Genomic DNA, 24548 nt, shown 5'->3' with positions numbered 1-24548 from the left:
TGCTAATGAGAAAAATAATACAGGTAGAGGAAAAAAGAGGCCTGAGTGGGTGGTTTGTAATTTTAGTAGGATGGCCAGAAAGTTGCTCTGAAGAAATTAATGGCTGAATAAAGATTGAAAGTGGCAAGGGATTTAATCATATCTGGGGGAAAGAGCACTCATAAGGCAGAAGATACAGCTACCGTGTTTCCCTGTAAATAAGACCTAGCCAGACAATTATCTCTAATGTGTCTTTGGAGCAAAAATTGATATTAGACCTGGTCTTATATTATATTATGTTATATAAGACCCGGTCTTATTTTACTATAAATAAGACCGGGTCTTATATTAATTTTTGCTCCAAAAGACGCATTAGAGCTGATTGTCTGGATAGGTCTTATTTTCGGGGAAACAGCGTAGTTAAAGTTTCTGAGCTGAAAATATATCTGGAGGTTTGAGGAAAAGCAAAGAGTACACAATCTATAGTTCAGAGAGCAAGGGAGAGAGGTGTCTGGTATAAAACGGGGCAAGATGATGAAAGGCTTTGTAGTTCATTTCAAAACTGTTGGCTCTACTCTGAGCGATATAGGAAACCATTGAAGGATTTTGGCCAGGAGAGTGTCATGGTTTGATTTATATCTTTAATAGGATAAGTCTCATTTATGTGTTGACAACTGAGTGAACAGAAGAAAAGGCTCATGTGTGAAGACCAGTTAAGAATTTTTATTATGGTGCAGAAAAAGATAATGGATGGTGGACCAGTGTGGGGAGTTGTCAGATTCTGGATATTTTTTTTTAATTGAAGTTTATTGGGGTGACAATTGGTAGGAAGGTTACATAGATTTCAGGTGTACAATTCTATAATACATCATCTATATATCATGTGTTCATCATCCAGAGTCAGTTTTCTTTCTATCACCATATATTTGATCCCCTTTACCCTCATCTACCACTCCCTTCCCCACTTACACTCTGGTAACCACTCAATTATTGTCTGTGACTATGAGATTTTGTTTATTCATTTGTCTCATTCTCTTGTTGTTTTCAGTTTTATATACCACATATCAGTGAAATCATATGGTTCTCTACTTTTTCTATCTGACTTTTTTCGCTTAGCATTATAATCTCAAGATCCATCTATGTTGTCGCAAGTGGTACTATTTCATCTTTTCTTAGGGAAGAACAGTATTCCATTGTGTATATACCACAACTTCTTTATCCATTCATCTATCGAAGGACACTTTGGTTGTTTCCATGTCTTGGCCACCATAAATAAAGCTTCAGTGAATATTGGAGCACATATGTCTTTATGGATAAATGTTTTCAGATTTTTTGGGTAGATACCCAGAAGAGGGATTGCTGGGTCACATGGTAATTCTATACTTAGTTTTTTGATATTAGTAGATCATATGGGAATGCAAGGCAAAAAAAAAAAAAAGAATCAAGTTGACTCCAAGTTTTTTGTCCTGAGTAATTAGAAGGATGTGGTTGCTATTATTCTTATTAACTGATATGGGAACAACAGGAAGAAGAGGCTTTGGTGGCGAATGGAGGAGTGGTGAAGAGTCAGGTTTGGATGTGTTGAGTCTGAAATGCTTAGTAGATGTCCAAGTGAACATATAGAGCAGGCAGTTTTATATGTGGAATTGATGTTAAATTCTATGTATGAAATATAGAAGAAGTGAGATCTGTGCCGTAGATACAAATTGGGGAGGAGGGTGTCATTTACTTATAAGATGATAAATAAGATCATGGGACTAGAGGAGTTCAACAGAGAAATGCATGGTATGTTGGACCAGAGTGGTAGTAGAGGGAGAAGATATCAAGTCCTTGATATACTTTGATATTAGCGGATCAGTAAGAAGGAATAGTATGTATTTTTTATGTATATGATCTTATAACTCAGATGTAAGTCTGATTGTTGCATGCTTCTATTTATTCCCATGACATATTGCCCTTTAGCTCCTCTTCAGCAATTAAGCTAATGTTTAAAATATCCTCTGGGAAAACCATGTATGCACATATGTATGTACCACATAAAATTAGAATTCAATGTGCAGGGAATTTATTATAATACATTACTCATAGCATATAAAATAGTATACATTTAAAATATAATTTATTTTCCCATGTTAAAATAACTGTTTTATTGTGTTTGTAATAATTGCACATATAATGAGTGTATTGGTGTGCTTGGGCTGCCATAACAAAATACCACAGGCTGGTGGCTGATAGTTCAAGATCAATGTCCATCAAAGTCAGTTTCTAGTGAAAGCTCTCTTCCTGACTTGTAGACTTCCTGGCTTCTTGCTATATCCACACATGACTTTTCCATAGTGAGTGTACGTGGAGGGAAAGTGACTAAGATTTCTGCTGTCTCTTCTTATTAGGACACTAATCCTATCAAATCACAGTCTTACTGTTAAGACCTCATTTAACCTCAGTTACTTCCTTAGAGACACCATCTCCAAATTCAGCCACACTGGAAGTTAGGGCTTCAACATATGAATTTTGGACAGATACATTTAGTCCATAACAGTAAGTAAATTCAGTGCTTTTTTTTATGTTTCAATGATAGTTTCCTGAATATGTTTCAGTCAGTTGCACAGCATACTAATTATTTTCCAAATAGATATTAATCTCTAATAGAAATCCTAGTCTAGACTTTTGTATCTGTTACAAAAGCTATATGACTCTCCAAGATTTGCTTATTGGGATTTCATTCAATATGGGATAGTAGCAGAGAAGAATAAACATTCTGTGCTTCCTCCGAGACATAGGAGAGTGAACTCTAAGAAGAGACAGTGATTCTTGAGCTGAGACTTAATCAGTAGAAAAATAAAAAAAAATAAAAAAAACAGGAAGAGTGAGAATAGTTTGGAATAATGCCAGAAGTCTGGAAAGGCTATGACACACCTGCAGGTAAAACTAATTTTTCATGTGATTATTCCATCATTTATGCAGGGGATGGACTGACATTAAATTTGGACAGACAGCTCAAGTAGGGACAAATGGAATCATAAAGAGACATGTACGCCATAACAGAAGTCAATATCTTAATAGCCAATGACAAAAATTGAATTTTTATTTTAAAACAAAAATCTGATCACACTATTTCCCTATCACTTTATGCATATATCTATTAGTGCTCCTTATATTTTATTTTTATTTTTGTTTATCTGTCTATACTTCCTGCCAGGCTATATGCTTGATGACAAGGACTGCAGACTTGTTTCCAGTATGGCACCTGGTACAGACCCAACCGATGCTTCTTGAATGAAACATTTTAGAATTACATGGCCACAGAGTTCACTTCCATCAATATGATTCTTTAATTCTGTAATTTTAATTCCTAAGAACTCTGGGAGGCTAAGATAATCAGAGGTGGAAATGGTCTTCACATTACATTTCAATCTAATTACGACCCTACTGGGAAGAGTTTTATTTATTTGTTTGTTTGATCAGGCACATTCCTTCTGTGTTTTTTTTCTCTCCAGACATACTTTTTGTTTACTTCAGTGAAGATGAGCTAGTTGTTAGCATTTATTTAAACCTTCAAGTAACAGAATCCTCAGAGCAGGGATGTCTAACTCACTTGAATGGTATTTCTGGGGTTTATTTTTCTTCATCTGTACCTCACTAATTTTGAGTATCAAGGGTTAAATAAGTGTTACATGAGCTTGTATGTTTCTTTGTTTAATTACTCATTTATAAATGTAGCCTAAATTTTCCTATTAAATTAAGAAAACAATTTACTAATGAAATAGTCTCTTTGTGTTCCTTCTAGATAACATGAAAGAGGATAATAAATTCAAGTGGAATCTAACTACTCTTCCCTATCATGGTAATGTTTATAAATTGTAATTTTGATCTGCATTGTAAATACTGGACAGTATAATTTAAAATGTAATTACTAGGCTTCTTAAAAATATGTTAGTGCAAAATAAATTGTGTGGCTGTTTAATAGTGCTAATATTACAAAATTCAACAAAATCGTTGCATTTTTTCCACTAATGTACCAAAGCAACTGCTTTGCCTGTCATCTATTTATGATGAGGACACTTTATAATTAAAACCAAAGACTACATCTTGGTTAAATTTCCTGGATATTTTGATCACATAAATTATATCATTTGAGGCCAACTATTTTTGTGTATATGATTGGGGTCGGGTGGCATTCACATATACCTGTGTTTTCTAGAATGTCAACATCTTTATATATTAGAATAACTATGTAGAGACTTTATCCAAGGTTTTCCCCTCAAATAAAAAATGCAACAGAATAAGAATCATTTTAACTTGAGCCAATTAATTCATCATAAGCTACATAACTCAAATGTAATTTCTGAAGATTTATTGTTTATATTTGAGAAACTTGGACTCGAGGATTTTTCCTTCAGCTCAGTTTTGGCCCTACACACTTCCCATAACTTCTGGATCACAATACTTATCCAGTGGAGATGAAAGGTGATTCAAATAGCCCACGACTCAGGTCTCAGTAAATTCATATTAACTCAAAACAACAACAACAAAAAAAACACAACAGGAAGTCATGTTTGCCCAAAATAGCACATTGCTACACTTTGTATTTTGCTCATAGCCTTCTAACAGTGTTTTGCATATTCTGTAAGTACAACTTTATGTTTCCATTTTCACAACCTGGCCATGTCATTGCTTTCAGGAATGAATGGGATCCGGTCTTGTTTGGAAGTGGCAGAGACGTGTGTAGGGGATGTGGTCTGTAATGCACAGTTGGCCCCTTACCTTAAAGCTTGCTCAGCAAATGGAAATCTGTGTGATGTGAAACACTGCCAAGCAGCCATACGGTTCTTCTATCAAAACATGCCTTTTAACATTGCCCAGATGTTAGCTTTTTGTGACTGTGCTCCATCTGATCTACCTTGTCAGCAGTCCAAAGAAGCTCTTCACAGCAAGCCATGTGCAGTGAACATAGTTCCACCCCCTACTTGCCTCAATGTAATTCACAGCTGCCGAAATGATGAATTATGCAGGTGAGTAAAAACACACATACCTTACTTTCTTATTTTGGTACCTTATTTGTTCCAGTCCAGTCCTAACACTTGATCTCATTACATTAGCTAGAGTTCCCACCATTCTCCAACGTGATGTAAACAAAGCCAGAAAATTCATATTTTTGAATCTGTGGTACATATGTAGTGTCTTTTTTGAAATTCAAATGCAGAACATGTTTTGGAATTAAAGAAAAAAACAGTATTTCGGGATTTGATTGCCATGAGATAGCATTATTAAAATTATATATTCAAATTAGATGAATGAATAATGAATTTGGTTAGTAGACCTAGCTTGTATGTCAGTTTTTTAATTTGCTTTTTGGTATGATCATATAGGGCTGTTAAACATCACAGAATTATGATGAGGTGACTCTTCAAACTTCAAACTAAATCCTTTCTGTCTTAGACTGAGTATCAGGAAGGAGATGTGAGCTTGAGTACGGTTTGGGTAATCCTATCACACACCTATGCTGTGACTTCAGAAACGTACCCATTCTCTTCTTCCCAACCTTATCCCCTTGATTCTAAGGGGAAGTATGTTAGTCATTTATTTATTTATTCAAAAATATTTTTATGAATCACTACCACTACTTTAGGCCTCAGTGTACAAGAGACAAAAATATAAGCTCCTTGTGGAGCTTATATTCTAGTGTGTGGGGGGGGAGAGACAATATATAAGAAGAAAATGTATCTTATATTATAAATTAATGAGTGCTCTGGAGATTAACAACAACAGCAGCATCAAAAAAGAATAAGAGGCTTTGTGAATGGAAAGAAAGAGTCACAATGTAAATGAGGTGGTCTTGGCAGAAAGCATTTCACCAGACTTGAAGAAGTGAGGAAATGAGCCTTTCTCACTATATATCCAAAAAATAAGATCTCGAACAAACAGACCAGCCAGTGCTGAGGAAAGCAAACGTGTGTGGCATGTTAAAAAATCAGTGAGGGTAGATGTGCAAGGGGGTGAGCAATACAAGAGGTTAAAGATTGAATCAGATGGGGTGAGGCAGACCTAGATCACACAGAGCCTTGAGGGACACTGAGGACTTTGGTTTTCACTCCAAGTCAAATGGAGAAGTGCTGGAGGATTTTGAGAAGAAGAATGAATGATCTGGCTCACTTGTTAAAACTTCCACTCTGGCTGCTAGTTGAGACTACATTGTACTTTTTTAGGTAATTACTCCTGGGAACTGTAAATTTATTCCAATATTGTGGCTTTTTCTTTTCCTCACTTTGGTCTTCATTAACACATTTCCCTGTATATTCACGATTAATTTATCCTTGTGTGGCAGGAAATCCATAGTTAAATGTGTTCTTTGGACAAGAATAGGAAGAGGGAGGAAAGAACGAGCATACTGAATAAATTTGATGAGTCAAAACGATGTGTAACATCAATGTTACATGTTGAAGGAGCTTGATTTAACAACTAGTATGAAGTCGTATAACTTTTTAATTCTTTTTTTGCTTCTTTTTTGGAGTAATTCTTCATATTAATTTGTTTGCCTGGTGCCTTCTGTCAGGGACTGTTTTCATTTTATTTAAATAAATGAAACTCCATATATAGAAAATCCACTTAAAGAACAAACATTTAGTGTGGAAGAGTAGCTCAGGGTGTGATATCTCAGAGCAATATCTGTCATATTTGTCACCTTGCTTCAACCACTGGCAAATGAACTAAAAGATTTAACGATAACTTCCTGCCGGGGTTGGTTCTTGGTGAACTGCTTTTTTCGGCCTTCTCACTGTCAGATATCTTCACTTGTTTACTCTGTCATTATAACTTGAAAAAGTAGCTCCAGATCTTGTAAATATTTGTCAAAAAGAGACAGTGTTTCCCTATAACACATATTATATAAAATAAAGGATAAAGATCTAAGCAGAGTGCTAGGGTATTAACATATTTTGCTTCAACTTATACAAAACGGCAAAGTTCTTAAGAACGTTTTATTTTAGGATCCTGTCATATACATGCTTATCAGTTATCTTAAAGTTTACTAATTACTTATTTTGAGTTAATAATAAAGTTATTAATAAAGTATTTTATAATGTAATTTAGATTTTCCAAATTTATTTATATCCCCCAAATTCTTTTTAATAAAATATTGTATTTCATTGATACTAAGTTGCAAATTTTCACACATTTTAATATCCCTAACAATTTTGGGATGAGTCTTAAGCTAAATGAAATCATTCATTAAATTATAACAATCATTTATTTGCCAACAAGTAGTCTTAGTTGTAATAAAATAATGGTATCACCTACAATGAATGAAATATGATAAAAATGTTTGAGTACCCATTTTTACACATCATAAATAAATAGTGCCCTTTATCTACCTATCAATTATCTATCATCTATCTACACTGACAATGAAATCTAACATTTTAACCAGCCAGGGGACACTTTTTTTTTTTTTTTTGAAATCAATTTCTGTAAGAATACCAGGTGTCTGCATGGATTTTCAGCCCTACCTGATTCCAGTGCAAGGGTCCTAGATATGCCACCTCATTATCCTAAAATTATTTGCATTCAACCTTTAAAGCATTATGTATCTAAGCTTCCCTATCAAATTAAATATTTTAATGGCAAGTGATGGAATTTGCTGTTACAGTCCTTGAGAAAACCCATGATGGATTCTGAAGCACACACTCTTGAAATAAACTCACGTTGGCATCAATACTTTCTCAGATTGACTAGTATATTGTTGGTAGTTGTCTTCCACAAGGACTCTTGGGTTTAACTACCTCTCCAAAGGCCTTGGTGCAGAGTTTGGGATACAATAGACACTCAAAAATTGTCATCTCATTTTCTTCCACTTTTGAATATCTTGCACTTACTTAATTTTCATGATTTATTAATGTACTTATATATGTCCCCTTTTATGTAATTTCTGTCTTTCATAGATAAGTTTAGAGAGTAAGGACTGTGTCTCTTTAATTTCTTTTAACCACATGCAAATAATCCTTTAATGAATACTTCACAAACCTTATGAAAATACAATACAATATTAGTAGTCAAGGAAAAAGACAACTTCTGTCATTTTCTCAAGCATATTTTGCCGTAGAGAGACTTTTCAGTATTTATATTAAATTATTGCTAATGTCATTCAGATGGAAAATAAATCTCCAAAAGAAAAAACACTTCTTCTGTGAGGATGTTAAGCCCTTTAACACTTACTTTTTTTGCCAGTGAACCTGTACATGGGACAAAGGAGAGCACTTGGGTTTGAAAATATAACTCTGTCTTGTTTCAGATTCTTCAGTTCATGATAGGTTTTGAAACTCCTTTATTTATTGGAAAAGGCCAAAGAAGGCAATAGAAAGACTATTTTTCAATTAATTTTGTACAATACAGACATACACCGGGGGTGAGATTATGTTTTGCCAATTATAAATGTTTAGGAATTTACAGAAAATTATAATGCATTATCATTTTATATATATGAACTCAAAAAAGTAGTGATAAAAAGTATTTGCTTAGAAAAAATTATAATGATTTTAAATATAAAACTCCACAATATACACATTTATTTTAAGTGCCACAGGTCATTTATAAAAGTTGACTATATATTAGGTCACAATGACAAATGTAATACATTCTGTGTACAGAAGTTAAACAGACCATATTCTCTTATATTTTGCAATGTAACCAACATCAATAGCAAAAATAAAAACATATAATCAACTCCATTTTAATAATTACTTTAAAATACTTAATTATTTGAACAACAAACTAAAGCAGAAAATTGTACAATAACAAGAAAATAAAGATAGTGAAACAATATACATCAAAACATTTCAAACCTAAAACAATTTTTTAAAATATATGATTATTTTTGCCATATTTAAAAATTTCCTTCAAATGATTTAGGGAATGGTATCCCAAAATACTTTTATGATTTTTAGTATTTAATTAAATATCCATTAGCTAATTATTTTTGCAAAATGTAACAAGTTTTCAGAATGAATAACTTCCATAAGTAGATAAAGCATGCAACTTAAATTAGTAAAACACATATTTAAAAAAATGGCAAGTAGGTACAAATTTATTGTCTACTCATAAATGATAATCAATGCTGACAACACTTACATTTAGATAACATCTTGTATATAACCCTTAGTTGTGTTAAAGGAACATATCTATTCTTCTGGCCTCAGAATTTTATGCTCAAAAAAGTTGTTGTATTTCTTTAAATATTAATTAATTTTTACCAATGTATTAAAAAAAGCTGATTCCTTTTTTTTTAGTGTCATTTTTTTTTATTAAATGTATTGGGGTGACAATTGTTAGTAAATTTACATAGACTTTAGGTGTACAATTCTGTATTACATCATCTATAAATCCCATTGTGTGCTCAGCACCCAGAGTCAGTTCTCCTTCCATCACCATATATTTGATCCCCCTTACCCTCATCACTCACCCCCCACCCCCTTACCCTCTGGTAACCACTAAATTATTGTCTGTGTCTATGAGTTTTTGTTTCTCATTTGTTTGTCTTGTTCTTTTGTTTTTGGTTTATATACCACATATCAGTGAAATCATAGAGTTCTCTGCTTTTTCTGTCTGACTTATTTCACTTAGCATTATACTCTCAAGATCCATCCATGTTGTCACAAATGCTCCTATATCATCTTTCCTTAACGCCGAATAGTATTCCATTGTGTATATATACCACAACTTCTTTATCCATTCATCTATCGAAGGACATTTTGGTTGTTTCCATGTCTTGGCCACCGTAAACAAAGCTGCAATGAACATTGGAGTACACGTGTCTTTATAGAGAAATGTTTTCAGATACTTTGGGTAGATACCCAGGAGAGCGATTGCTGGGTCGTATGGTAATTCTATTCGTAATTTCTTGAGGAACCTCCACACTACATTCCATAGTGGCTGTACCAGTCTGTATTCCCACCAACAGTGTATCAGGGTTCCTTTTTCTCCACAGCCTCACCAACACTTGTTACTATTTGTCTTGTTAATGAAAGCCATCTGAGTGGGGTAAGGTGATATCTCATTGTGGTTTTCACTTGCATTTCTCTGATGATTAGTGATGTTGAGCATTTTTTCATATGTCTATTTGCCATTTGTATATCCTCTTTGGAGAAATGTCTCTTCAGGTCCTCTGTCCATTTTTCAATCGGGTTGTTTGTTTTTCTGTTGTTGAGTTTCATGAGTTCCTTGTATATTTTGGATATTAGCCTTTTATCAGAGACACTGTTTGCAAAAATCTTCTCCCATTCAGTTGGTTGCCGCATTATTTTCTCAATCATTTCTTTTGCTGTGCAGAAGCTTTTCAGTTTCATATAATCCCATTCGTTTATTTTAGTTTTTACTTCCATTGCCTTTGGAGTCAAATTCATAAAATGCTCTTTGAACCCAAGGTCCATAAGTTTAGTACCTATGTTTTCTTCAATGCAGTTTATTGTGTCAGGTCTTATGCTTAAGTCTTTGATCCATTTTGAATTAATTTTGGTACATGGTGACAGATAGCAGTCCAGTTTCATTCTTTTGCACGTAGCTATCCAATTCTGCCAGCACCATTTATTGAAGAGGCTGTCTTTCCTCCATTGTATGTTTTTAGCTTCTTTGTCAAAAATTATCTGTCCATATTTATATGGTTTTATTTCTGGGTTCTCAATTCTATTTCATTGGTCTATGTGTCTGTTTTTCCGCCATTACCAAGCTGTTTTGATGATTGTAGCCCTGTAGTACAAGCCAAAATCAGGGAGTGTGATACCTTGAGTATTGTTCTTTTTTTTTTTAATATTGCTTTGGCTATTCGGGGTCTTTTGTGCTTCCAAACAAATATGATGATTTTTTTGTTCTATTTCTTTAAAAAATGCCATTGGGATTTTGATGGGGATTGCATTAAATCTGTATATGGCTTTGGGTAATATGACCATTTTAACTATGTTGATTCTTCCAATCCATGAGCACGGAATGTCTTTCCATTTCTTTGTGTCTTCTTCAATTTCTTTCAAAAATGTCTGATAGTTTTCAGCATATAAATCCTTCACATCCTTGGTTAAGTTTATTCCTAGGTATTTTATTCTTTTTGCTGCAATTGGAAAAGGAATTGTTTTTTCTATTTTTTTTTCTGAGATTTCATTGTTGGTATATAGGAAAGCAATGGACTTTTGTACGTTGATTTTGTAGCCAGCAACTTTACTGTATTCATTGATTGTTTCTAATAACTTTTTGGTGGAGTCTTTAGGGTTTTCTCTAAAAACTCCCCTATATAGCATCATGTCATCTGCAAAGAGTGACAATTTGACTTCTTCATTCCCAATTTGGTAGCCTTTTATTTCTTTCTCTTGGCTGATTGCTCTGGCATGGACTTCCAATACTATGTTGAAAAACAGAGGTGATAGGGGACAACACTGTCATGTTCCTGAATGTACAGCAAAGGTCTTCAACTTTTCACCATTAATTATGAGATTAGCATAGGGCTTGTCATATATGGCCTTTATTATGTTGAGGTATTTTCATTCTATACCAATTTTATTAAGTGTTTTAATCATAAATGTTGTATCTTATCAAATGCTTTTTCTGCATCAATTGATAGAATCATATGATTTTTGTCCTTTATTTTGTTTATGTGATGTATCACATTGATGGACTTGCGAATGTTGAACCATCCTTGTGCCCCGGGGATGAACCCCACTTGGTCGTGATGAATAATCTTTTTAATACATTGTTGTATTCGATTTGCTAAAATTTTGTTTAGGATTTTAGCATCTGTATTCATCAGAGATATTGGTCTGTAGTTTACATTTTTTGTGTTGTCCTTACCAGGTTTTGGTATCAGAGTAATGTTAGCCTCATAAAATGAGTTAGGGAGTACTGACTCTTCTTCAATTTTTTGGAAGAGTTTGAGCAGGATTGGTATTAGATCCTCTTTGAAGGTTTGGTAGAATTCACTAGTGAAGCCATCTGGTCCAGGACTTTTTCTTTTGGGAAGGTTTTTGATGACTGATTCAATTTCGTTACTGCTGATGGGCCTGTTTAGATTTTCCAGTTCTTTATGATTCAGCCTTGGAAAGCAATATGTTTCTAAGAAATTGTCCATTTTTTCAAAGTTATTGAATTTGGTGGCATATAGTCCTTCATAGTATTCTTGGACAATCCTTTGTATTTCTGTGGTGTCCGTGATAACTTCCCCTTTTTCATTTCTGATTTTGTTAATTAGTGTCTTCTCTCTTTTTATCTTAGTTAGTGTAGCCAAGGGTTTGTCAATTTTGTTAATCTTTTCAAAGAACCAGCTCTTTGTCACATTAATTTTTTCTATTGTCTTTTTGTTCTCTATTTCATTTAGTTCTGCTCTGATTTTTGTTATTTCCTTTCTTCTGCTGACCTTGGGTTTCATTTGTTCTTCTTTTTCTAGTTTTTTAAGGTGTAACATGAGGTTATTTATTTGGGATTTTTCTTGTTTTTTGAGATAGGCCTGTAATGATATAAATTTCCCTCTTAAAACTGCTTTTGCAGCATCCCAAAAATTTTGATAGGATGTATTTTCATTGTCATTTGTTTCTATGTATCTTTTGAGCTCTCCTCTAATTTCTTCTTTGACCCAGTCGTTCTTTAAAAGTATGTTGTTTAATCTCCATGTATTTGTGTTTTTTCCTGCTTTCTTTTTGCAGTTGATATCCAATTTCAAAGCTTTGTGATCAGAGAATATGCTTGGTATGATTTCAATCTTCTTAAATTTGCTGAGGCTGATTTTGTGTCCCGATATATGGTCTATCCTTGAGAATGTTCCATGTACACTAGAAAAGAATGTATAGTGTGATGTTTTAGGATGAAGTGCTCTATATATGTCAATTATGTCCAATTCACCTAATGTGTCACTTAGGGCTGCGATTTCGTTATTTATCTTCTGTTTGGATGATCTATCCATAGCTGTCAATGATGTATTTAAGTCCCCTAGTATAATTGTGTTTTGGTCAATTTCTCCCTTTAGTTCTGTTAGTAGTTGCTTGGTATATTTCGGTGCTCCCTGATTGGAGGCATAAATATTGATGACTGTTATGTCTTCTTGTTGTATAGTCCCCTTTACCATTATGAAATGTCCATCATTGTCTCTTGTTATCTTTTTCACCCTGAAGTCTGTTTCATCGGAAATCATTATGGCTACACCTGATTTTCTCTGGGTACCATTTGCTTGGAGTGTCAATTCCCACCCTTTCACTTTGAGTCTATGCTTGTCCTTGTAGCTGAGATGTGTCTCTTGTAGGCAGCATATGGTTGGGTTTAGTTTTTTGATCCAATCTGCTACTCTGTATCTTTTTAGTGGTGAGTTCAGTCCATTTACATTTAGGGTGATTATTGATATGTGAGGATTTCCTGTCATTCTATCTTTAGTTTTCTGATAAGGCTGTGTCTCCATTGTTTCTTTGTCTTTTTGTTGTTGTCTATTATTTCTGTGTGGTGGTAATCTATGATGTTTCCCTCTGTTTCTTCTTTTATTACAGTACATATTCCAGTTCTGGATGTTTTTTGAGTCCTTACCCTTAAGTTTATGTAAAAGAAAGTTTGATATTTAGAGTATTCCATTTTCTTCAGCACACTTACTTTCTCCATTCCCATATTCCGATTCAGGCCTTTACGCTCCCCCTTTTATGTTTCGGTTGCCACAAGTTGTCCCTGTTGATGGTGGTCTAATAGCCTTCTTTAGTATTTCTTGTAGTGCAGGTCGTGTATTAGAAAATTCCCTCAGCTTCTGGATGTCTGGAAAGGTCTTTATTCCTCCTTCATATCTAAATGAGATCTTTGCTGGATATATTATTCTTGGCTCATAATTTCTCTCTTTCAATAGTTTGAATATTTGGTTCCATTCCCTTCTAGCTTATAGAGTTTCTGCTGAAAAATCTGATGATAAGCTAATGGGCTTTCCTTTGTAAGTTACCGTCTTCTTTTCCCTGGCTGCCTTGAGGATTCTTTCTTTGTCATTGATTTTAGACAGCTTCAATACAATGTGCCTTGGTGAAGGCCTGTTGGGATTGAGGTAATTAGGTGTTCTATTTGCTTCTTGGATTCGAGGATCCAGTTCTTTCCACAAGTTTGGGAAGTTCTCATCGACGATTTGTTTGAATATATTCTCCGTTTTCTTCTCTCTTTCTTCTCCTTCTGGTATGACCATTATTCTTATATTGTTCTTTCTGATGGAGTCAGAAAGTTCTTGTAGAGTTCTTTCATTTCTTTTAAGTCTTAAGTCTCTTTCTTCTTCCATCTGTGTATATTCCAGGTTCCTATCTTCGATGTCACTGATTCTTTCCTCCATCTGGTTAACTCTACTACCTAAGCTGGATATTTTATTTTAATTTCTTCTATTGAGTTCTTAATCTCCAGAAATTTTATTTGGTTCTTTTTCAAAATTCAATCTCCTTTGTAAAATGCTCATGTTGTTCTTTTATTGTGTTCTGAGTTCATTAAACTGCCTTTCTGTGTTTTGTTGCATCTCGTTCAGTTTTTTCAGAATTGCAATCTTGAATTCTCTCTCATTTAAATCACATATTTCCATATCTCTAAGTTCCTTTTCTGGAGACTCTTCATTTCTTTCTGAGCTATCTTGTTGCCTTGGTTATTCATGGCAATCACTGATTTACTATTTCTCTTCCTAGACATCTACAGAAGTGGCTTCTGCAACAGGTTGATAGGTATGCGAAGAGTTTTTGAAGTGCCAAAGCTCTTTCTGCACCAGATTCAGAGCCCGTATGTTTCAGCAGTTCTGTTTACTCCTGCAGGGATCCGCCCAGATAGGTGACATCAGGGGCAGGGTGAGTTGTGAGAGGTGGCCCAGAGCAATGGTGGCGACCACCACCACAGCCAGTCCCGCTTCCACAGCTCCCTCCCCTTTGCGGGAACTAGTTGAGCTGCGAATCTGTGTCTGTGATCCACAGTTCTCAGAGCAGCAAATATTCTGTCCTTTGATCTGACACTGTTACTTTATCGCTTCTAGTACCAGGCAGCTGGGGGCGGAGCGAGCTCTGGGAAGGTAGGGAGGGGGTGGCTAGTCTCAGTGCCTAAGGCTTCCGTTCTCTGCGTGGCAGTGAGGGCTTAAACCCCCGGTTTCGGCCCTCTTCCCTCCGTCTTTGCTGCCGTGAGCATTGGGTCAGCCGTGTTATATGCTGCCCCCTCAGCTCTGTGGGTGGTAAGTGGAGCCCTAGCAGTCCGAGTCCTTCCCTCTCCTGCAGCTGCGGTAGTTCCGGGATGCAGTGAGCACAGAGCACTGAGCTAGGTCTGCGTCTTGCGCTCTCGCGGCTCCGCACTTCTCCTCTCTCTCCTGCCCCGCTCACGTGATTCACCCACCTGGAGGTGAATTCAGTAGTGGGCCTCTTCGTCTTGCCTGTCTGCTGTGCAGGGAGTCCTTTGTTGAGTTATTGTTGTCCGATTCGTTGTAAATTCCAGGGGAGCGCTACAGAGGCTCACCTCACGCCGCCATTTTTTTTCAGTGTTGGCTGATTCCTTTAAGATACTTAAAATATGAGATTATTGAAAATAATGTGCATTGTGGATTTAAGAAGAGTAGCACCCTGTGAACAAATAAGCTTATGACAAGTGTCATGTATGCAGAGGGTTTTCACCAATGTTTGATAGTGACTTAGTCAAGAAAAGGTAAAAAGTAATTTTAGGTGATAAATACTAAGTAAGAAGATTAATATTCTTGGTTCTTACTGTGAAAGTTTCAAAAATAAAATTATTATATATCATTGCGACTTTTATTCAACTAGTACAGCAAGAACCAAACATGTGGTCAGAAAAGTTATGAATGGATTTGGTTCTAATGGAGTATCTCAGTCATTAAATGAACTCAGAGTGTTTTGGTTTAAATTAACTTGCTGCTAGAGAAGCTCAAAGCATTTTTAAAATTCTAATTAGTCTACTTAGGAATGTTGATAAAGAGTACAGTACTTCCCACCTTGCAGGAAAACTGGCTTGAAATGTAAAGAGCCTTATCTGAAATCACTTGATGTGAGATAATAGCCAAATGCTAGTCACAAAACCACCTTCTGCTTCAAAAAATACTGTTAATAAATCTCCAAAGTAGTTCACGTTGCAAATCATCAGCCATTCAAACAAAATTAGTAGTGAAGGAAAATCCATCCAGGGAATTTTAAACTTAGCCTCTCTCTTTTATCACAAGTTGAAAGTAATTCATATGTTCTTTACTTTTTCTTCCACACTCTCTACTGAGATATTTGATTGTACAAACAGTGTGCAGCTATGTAGTGGCATCTAGGAGATATTTTGTTCTATTTGTCTTTCATTAGGTGAGGAAGCACCACATGCTAATGTGAAATAATTATTCAGAGACTAATTCTGTTTCTTGTCTCTTTCTAGGAGGCGCTATAGAACATTTCAGTCAAAATGCTGGCAGCCTGTGACTAGAAAGTGCCACGAAGATGAGACTTGCATCGGTACATTAAGCAAGCAGGACCTCACTTGCTCAGGAAGTGATGACTGCAAAGCAGCTTACATTGGTACTCTCGGGACAGTCCTTCAAGTGCAGTGTACCTGTAGGACCATTAGACAAAGTGAAGAGTCTTTGTGCAAGATCTTCCAGCACATGCTTCATAGAAGATCATGTTTCAGTAAGTTATGAATATTCAGTAAATTATATGTGTGTGTGTATTTCTAGTTTTTTGTCTATATAGCACAAAGTAGTAATCCAGCACAGAAAATTTGTTCACAAAGACAACTTTATGTTTGCTATTCCATTTTAAAATTTATTGTGTTTTTGTGCATTTGGTATTTTACTCATTTATCTACAAGTGGTACAGTTTTTCATTTTTATGACCAGTATTTCCACTTTATTATCTATTGATTTCAATATTAATAGCATAAAAGATTTATCCTTCCAGATAACTGAATGTATCAGGTATCCATTTTAAGTAACAAGCCACCCCAAAACTTACACACTTGAAATGACCACTTATTTGCTCATAATTCTGCACACTGGGATTGGCTCAGTGAGTGGTTCTTCTGATTGTCTCTTCTAGGATCTCTCATGTGGTTACAGGCATATAGTGCATTATCGGAGTCTGGACAGTGCAAGATAGTGTTTAGCAAGCACTGTTGGCTGGAATGCGTGGTTTTCTGCCATGTGACCTCTTTAGCAGTAGACCTTGAGACGCTTATATAGTGAAGGTAGTACTCGTAGCAGCTAATCCCCAATGTGCAAGTACTTATCAAGTGTCTGCTTCTGTCAAATTTGCTAAAGTCTCATTGGACAAAGCAAGTCACATGGCCAAGTTCAAAGTCATTGTGAGAGGGGACTACACAATGATGCGTATCCTCAAGGTTGGATTCTTCAGGGGATCATTAATTTAATTACTATATGGCCGTCCTGACCTATGTAAACATATTTAGTTTTGAATTTAGTTTTTCTCCCGTTGGTCTTTAATATGTAGATGGATATATCAGTAATGATGGAATGGAAAATACATTTTGTAAAGTTATTGTTTACTCTATTTTAGAAATAAGAAAACTGAGATTTAGGAATTTAAATAATTTGTCCAGAGTCTTAAAGTGAGCAAGTAGTTGAGAGGGATTTGTCTATGAGTCTTATAAAAAGAACTTAAGGATGTGATCACATACTAATTCAAGACCTCTCCATTATTCATCTTTAGGGTTAGTCCATGCAACCATCCGAATTTCAAAACATCCCCAGGAATCTAGACCCCTAGTTGTAACCACCAAACCTGCAAACATCATTCCCAAGAGGAAATAATAGATATTTAATGTTTCATTGCAAACCAAATCTTTATATTTATAAAAATATTTGAGAGATACAGCTTTGTATATACTTATATATGTACCTATATCTGTATCTAGCTAACTACCTACAGATACACACACCTTTTATTACTTTTTATATTTTTCTTTACATATACCAAAGACATACACATTAGCCAGTGTGATTATAACTGTGATTTGTTGTGTATTAGGTAATAGACATACAACTCAGAGTGTATGGTTTTTATTCCAACCATATGTTGAGTTCTCTGTGGGATTTCTGCAATTTTTATAATTAGCAGTACAGATATATTTCAATTGAAACAGGATTCAAAGAGGAAAATTGCAGCATTATATATGTTGAGTCATCTTTTCTAAATAATTTTACTCTCTGATCAACATTAGCTGGCTAATTCTGTTGGAACTAAAGGTCCTTATAACAAGTGTCTCATAATATTGCAGAATACCAATTAAAATAACTTTAAACCAACAGCAATCTATACACTTACATTATCATGGTTATTGATAAGTGTTTTCTTCATGTTAAATGGTATTCCCCTATCCCCCCAAAATATGTAGATCCTACCGGTTAGTGATAGAACTCAGTTCCTTGGGCATACGTTCCTTAAAATTGCCAGTCCCAGTAAGCTAATTCTAGTTCCATGTGCTTTTAATTATTGTTATATTTACTTTCATTGTTTTTAGCTACTATAACCTGTACAGAGCAAAAAATATTTGTAGAGAAATATAGAAATGATGTTTAAAATTCCATAAACATTGAAGTATAATGCTTTAGAAAAATGAAAATTCAAAGTGATTTCTTCACTCACCTAGTAAGACTAAACTTTATGAGATTTTCTTCTCAAACATTATCTACTAAAAATAGGAATTTCAAGTGAGAGATTGACGTAATTAAAGGATCCTTAAAGGTTTTCCATCACAGTCTCAGTACTTGAATAAGAGACATTTCAAACAAAAAACAAGAACCAAATCCTGAGGCCTGGATAGTTCTAACAAATCCTCATCCCCTGCCCCATATGCTTGGGAAATAGCACAGACATGTGTTTGAATGAACTGTCTCTCTAACCATTGCCCCCTGACTTCTCACATCACCCCAGCATGCTCACGCATTATCAAAACGTTCCATCATTACAGCATGTTTCCATAGCCCTTTAGCTTCTGCTCACTTTACTTGAAAGAGGCAGAACTGAGTAGAATTGAGAAGACAGTTAGGGAAGGATTTCAGTTTGTCACATTTGATTATTTTTCAAACTCATTTGACCTCAGACCACAGTATGCAATGCATTTTACATTAGCTTTTTATGTGCAATGTCTTCTGGGTGTTTTTTAAAATAATTGTTATTCTATTCCATTAATTCTTTTCAATGTTGACTACTACCCTAAATGAATTTTATAACTCACTAATGTGTTTCTCTGAAGTTTGAAAAACAGATGCTTGAAGCATAAATTCATCTGGCAATAATCTATGTGGATGTATCCAAGTCAGGGTCTTCTAATAATTATAAGCAATTATAGAATTTACTGAGTGTTTATTTTCCGTCACATTTTCTCACTTAATCTATTCCATGAGCTAGATGCTATTCATTAATTTCTCAGTTTCACACATGAGATATAGGAAGCTAAAAGATTAAATGGCTTGCTCAGGGTTGTACACCCACAAGTGCAGTAGACTCAGGATTCAAAACACTCACAGGCCGCTATGTTCCCATGCCTGTGAAATAGCAGACAGCAAGCTGTGTATCTTCAGTATGCTCCAAAGCCCAGTCAGGCAGAGCCTCTTATGTCTGGCTGCAGAGTTAAGCTTGGAAAATGCCCTGAAGAGCCCACCTTCCCTGCAGGACCAGATGTAGGCAAAGGAGCATCCTGAACAAATGGTATTTGGTCACAAACTTCCACTTAACTACTGACTTCTGGACCCATACAGATGTTTTTCTGATATGTTACAGCACATGGCAAAGTTGTGGCACAGAGAAAATTAAATTAGAGCTGATAGAGAGATGAGAGACACGGAAGATAGAAAAATTGGTTAATGCAGAGGGACCACAGTAAAGGAAAACATGAAAGGATTGCTATCGTGCTGAGTTGCTCTGTTCCCTGAAAGATTCAGCACATAGGTGAGGGTGTACAGCACGCTGAAGGAATGTTCTTTCGTGTTGCTCAGAGTTGTCTTTTTTTATGCCAATTGTAGTCCTCTATAAGAGATTTGGGAATATCCCCATTCTGCCGCTAAAGGCTCAGTTACTTCTTTTTGAAGAATTATTTTAAAAAATAAAGATGAAACCAGGCTGCCTAACTCTAGTAAATCCTACAGGGAATGAAATACCCTGTCATAGCAATACCACTATGATACAAGCTTAAACAAAATTTGAAGAATACAGAAATAAAAATAAAAAAAAAACACCCAGAAACAAACTTAAATTCTTCCCCCAATCCCATTCTCTAGGGAGAGTCAAGGTTCACAATATTGGTGTGCATTCTTTCAAACTTTTTTGTTTTTACTTATAATACACGTATAGCTTGAATACCTTGTATACACTGAAACCAATACCTTCCTCACCCTGACACACACATATTTTAATGGAATAAAACTATGCATACTGCTTTATAACTTGCTTTGTAACTTAAAAATATATGGTAAACACATTTGTAAGCATGCACATATAGGTACATATATGATGGCTTTATTTTTTTAAAGGCTGCATGTTATCCTATAGTATATATATATATATATATATATATATATATATATATATATATATATATATATATATATATTTTTTTTTTTTTTTGGTACCCTCTGTGTGTGTATAAAATTTATTTAATTAATTTATTAATTTAGGTTGAGTGCTTTTTTTATTATAGACATTGTTGTAATAAATGTTATTGCACACTTTAGATGAACAGTGAGATTACTAGACCACAGGATTTTTGCATTTTTGAATTTGGTAACAACTAGAAAAAGGTTTGTTTTAGTTACATTCTTAGTGAGAAAAATGGTATTATTTTAATTTGCATTTTTATTATAAATGATGCTGAGCATCGTTTGAGTGGTTTGTTGGAAACATTTTATTTCTTTCTACCTATTCATACACTTTGCCTAAAACATCTACTTCTTTTAGTACCAGTAAATATCACTTTTGTTGTCTGTATCAGATGTTTGTACTGATATGTGAGGATTCACTGATCTGCATACCTCTTACAATGCTCCTGAATTCAGGGCAGAGGTTCTCAATCTTTATTGAAGATAAGAATAGCCAAGAGATTAAAACTTCTGATGCACAATAAACAAATAAAATTACATTATATGTAGGCAGGATCTCGGTATCAGCAGGGCCAAATTCATGTGCATGTGTCTAGGGCAGTCACACAGGGGGCTCTGTGCCCAGAAGGGCCCTAAATGTGGGCTTCATGTTCTGCAATCATCTTGAAATTCTTCATAATTTTATCTTTTTTATGTTTTATAATGAACTCCAATGGAGCATAGGTGAAGAGCTTGGAACTTTAGCTCATATGTGTTCCTACCTCTTGTCATTCCCCGGGACCGGCAGGCCCTGGACCCCACTAAGCACCCCTCCACTTCCCCGCCTTTCACCTGCCAACAGACATTTGTCTTTTTATTATTTTTAATGATGTTGAGCTTTCCAATACATGGATATAGCTTGTTTTATATCTTTCAATAATTTTTTTTTATTATTTTCTCAATAAAAATAACTTCTCAGTAATATTTTTCTTACATAGTTTGCTAAAATTATTTCTAGATATTGCTAAATATTACAACTGCTATATAAATAATATCTTTTTAGGATAATGTTTTCAAACTCTTTGTGATTAAACTACAGAAATTCAACTGATTTTTACACATGAATTTGTATGCAGAACATAGTGAAATACTCATGAAATTTAACAATTTATTGAATTGTTTTGTATTTCCTATGTAATCATTTGATCTTCAATAATTATAGTTTGTTTCCTCTGTCCAACGCTCACACCTTTCCTTTCAGTTTTTGTCTTTCCCACCCCAACCATATCTAGAACCCACAGAAAAAAATATAAATAGTGATAGTGAGCACACTTGTCTTGTTTCTTTCAGCATTTTACCATTGAGTGTAATGTTCGTCATAAGTTTTGTATGGATACTCGGTATCCGATTAAGAAGTTGTCCTCTATGCTTAGACTGCAACTCCCCTGTAGAAAAATGAATGTTAAACTTTAGTAAATGCTTTTTCTACATTTGAAGATTTCATTTGAAATTTGTTCAGCAGTTCCTTGTGAAAGAGGGATTGGTTATGGTGTCAATTTTGTCATTCTACTGGAAATAGATGTACTCTATTCATTTCTAAACACACTCAAAGATCTTCGTTTGTATGAAAAGAAAAAAAATGAAAATAAAACAAAACAAAACAAAAAAACCCTTGCCGATTCAAGCTCTATCTACTTCCCTTTACAGCCAAATTTCCCCCAAAGAGTTGCCTGTGTTCGTCACTTCAATTACTTCACTTTTTACCTACGGGGTCATCCACTCCAGCCTGGCCTCAGGTATAGACCCCATCACAAAAGTATTAGATTGTTGCAAAAGTAATTGCAGTTTTTTGTAATTATTTTTAACCTTTTAAATCGCAATTACTTTTGCACCAAACTCATAGCTTTTCCACAGGTTACCAACCACATCCATGTAGAGATTCTAGAAGCCCTTGTCTTACTGGAACTTTAAGCCACCTTCAAGAATAGTTTAATACTCTTTCTTTCTTGACACATGTTTTTTCCTCTGTTGGCTTTTATTCCTCTGAATCACTCTGAATGCTTCTTCTAGACCTATTTTGTAGGCTTATTCAATTGGACCATGAACATTGTGTTGCTTAAGGTTCAGCTATAGGCTCTCTACTAGAGTAACTTTATAATCTTCCCCCAGGAGATGACATTCATGGCCACAATATCATCACTCCTTACGTCAATCTTTACAATCTTTAATGCAGACCACTCTTCTAAGTTTCAGACCCACTTATCTCCCCACCTACCCAATACGTTATATTTTCTTTTGGATTTTAAGATTGTGCTAGATCTCGGGTGATGTGCAATCCAGATGTAATGGTACCTTGTAGTAGAAAAACAACACACGCACTATAGAGACCAGTTATCTCTTGCCATCTCCCCAATACAAACATACACCCCCCAGCACACACACACACACACACAAACACACACACACACTATATATATATATATATATATACATACATACATACATACATACATACATATATACATATATATATATATATATATATATATATATATATATATATATATATATATATATATATATATATATATAGTAATAGGGACAGCATGACCTCAGTAAAAACTCTCATACCAAATAAGGAGAAATGGGAAAGCTATAGCACACGGGAATGAGATCCTGTTTGACAGGCATCCTGAAGCCTCTCTGGCCGTGTGGATTTCCTTCCATACCTGGGACAGCCCACCTTCTGTAACTCTGATTTTGCCCTCTGGAAGTTCTTCCTTATCTGTCTTCCTTCATAGCCATATCTGAAATAGGTTAGCGAGAGTGTGCCCTCCTCAGAAACACGGCACCCTCATACCGTATCCTGCTCTCACAGTTTGAGGGATTAAAAGTTCTTTTGAAGTTTAGCAGTCACACTTTGTGCAAGCAGACTGCTGGCTTATTTGGCAATATAATCTCTTTAGGATGCTTCAGGTTTCTATTTGCTTTTATTCTGTTATGTGTTCCAATATCCATAATAAAAAAAGTGTTTCCTTGACTTAGTTCCCAAATTTGTCTTATTTCTCAAGTCTACCTTGTTCCCTTACTTCTGTACCCCCATGCCCCTCTCTCTAATTTAATGGTGTAGGCTAATCTAAACAATAGACTTGAGTGAAAATGTAATACCCTTAATCTGATTGTTGCTGCATGGTTGAGTCAATTTGTTTAACTCAGAAATAGCAGGCCTTTTATAACTGGAGATCTTTTTCAGTCTTGTCTCTTACCATTGGGGATCTAGCAGTGGTCAACTTTCAATGTTATAGAGTTCTCATTTTAATCTCTTTGATCTCTGCTTGAAAACCAGCCTGTTTACACTTAAGCTCTTATCTTTATTGTAAAACTTTACACAATGCAATCAAGAGTCACAAGCTCAAACTATCACTCTAGCTCTTTCAAGTTTTCTTGTTCCTTTTGGGACCTTCCAAGGTGCTTTGAGAAATACATCATAGAACAATCTTCATGACAGAAAAAAGGGGAAAGCATTTATCCTTTGGATCCTGTTTCCCACCTCTCAGGAGTAGCCCCATGAGCCTTGATTTTCTAGAAATTGTATATAGTGTATTCATGAATGCTCAGTGGAGCCCAATGTACATTTCAGCGGCAGTGGCTGAAAAGCCCTGGGAAGGGAAGAAGAAGGCATATGGCTCAAGGTCCAAGGTCAGTTCTGTCAGGTTGCATCTGCACAAAGATAGATTAGGCACTTGAGGAAGCATTTTGACGGTAAGGCACAAAGGCAAATCCATATCCAGAACAGGAATAAATTCCAGAAGGGATACATCACTGCCTCTTCCGGGGTGGAAGGATTATGGAATCATCGATCTCTCACCAACCTGCCAAATTGAGGCTTCAGTACAGGTCTCTGCCTTTGCTGGAGGGTGTGACATTCACCATTGGAAGAAGTTCGATGGATCAGCTTTAACGACAGGGAGTCTGTTCTATGGGGACCATGCATAGTGTCATCCTTGCTGCCATATCTACTCTCTTCATGCTCACTACA

The 24548-nt window shown here is 35.3% G+C and overlaps 1 protein-coding gene across 1 annotated transcript in view; it reads left to right on the top strand.

The window, feature by feature from the left end:
* GFRAL (GDNF family receptor alpha like) overlaps positions 1–24548 on the top strand; it is a gene marked incomplete at both ends in the record, with an annotated part of 64341 nt that overhangs the window by 15231 nt on the left and 24562 nt on the right. Inside the window, 3 exons of the mRNA XM_081042238.1 lie at positions 3767–3823; positions 4661–4991; positions 16354–16604. Coding sequence (XP_080898364.1) covers positions 3767–3823; positions 4661–4991; positions 16354–16604 — 639 coding nt within the window. The remainder of the gene's footprint in view (positions 1–3766; positions 3824–4660; positions 4992–16353; positions 16605–24548) is intronic.

This window comes from Rhinolophus hipposideros, assembly GCF_964194185.1.
Source record: "Rhinolophus hipposideros genome assembly, chromosome: 3".
Classification (NCBI taxonomy): domain Eukaryota; kingdom Metazoa; phylum Chordata; class Mammalia; order Chiroptera; family Rhinolophidae; genus Rhinolophus; species Rhinolophus hipposideros.
The sequence above is the reverse complement of the archived record's forward strand: the minus strand, read 5'-3'. Positions and strand labels throughout refer to the sequence as shown.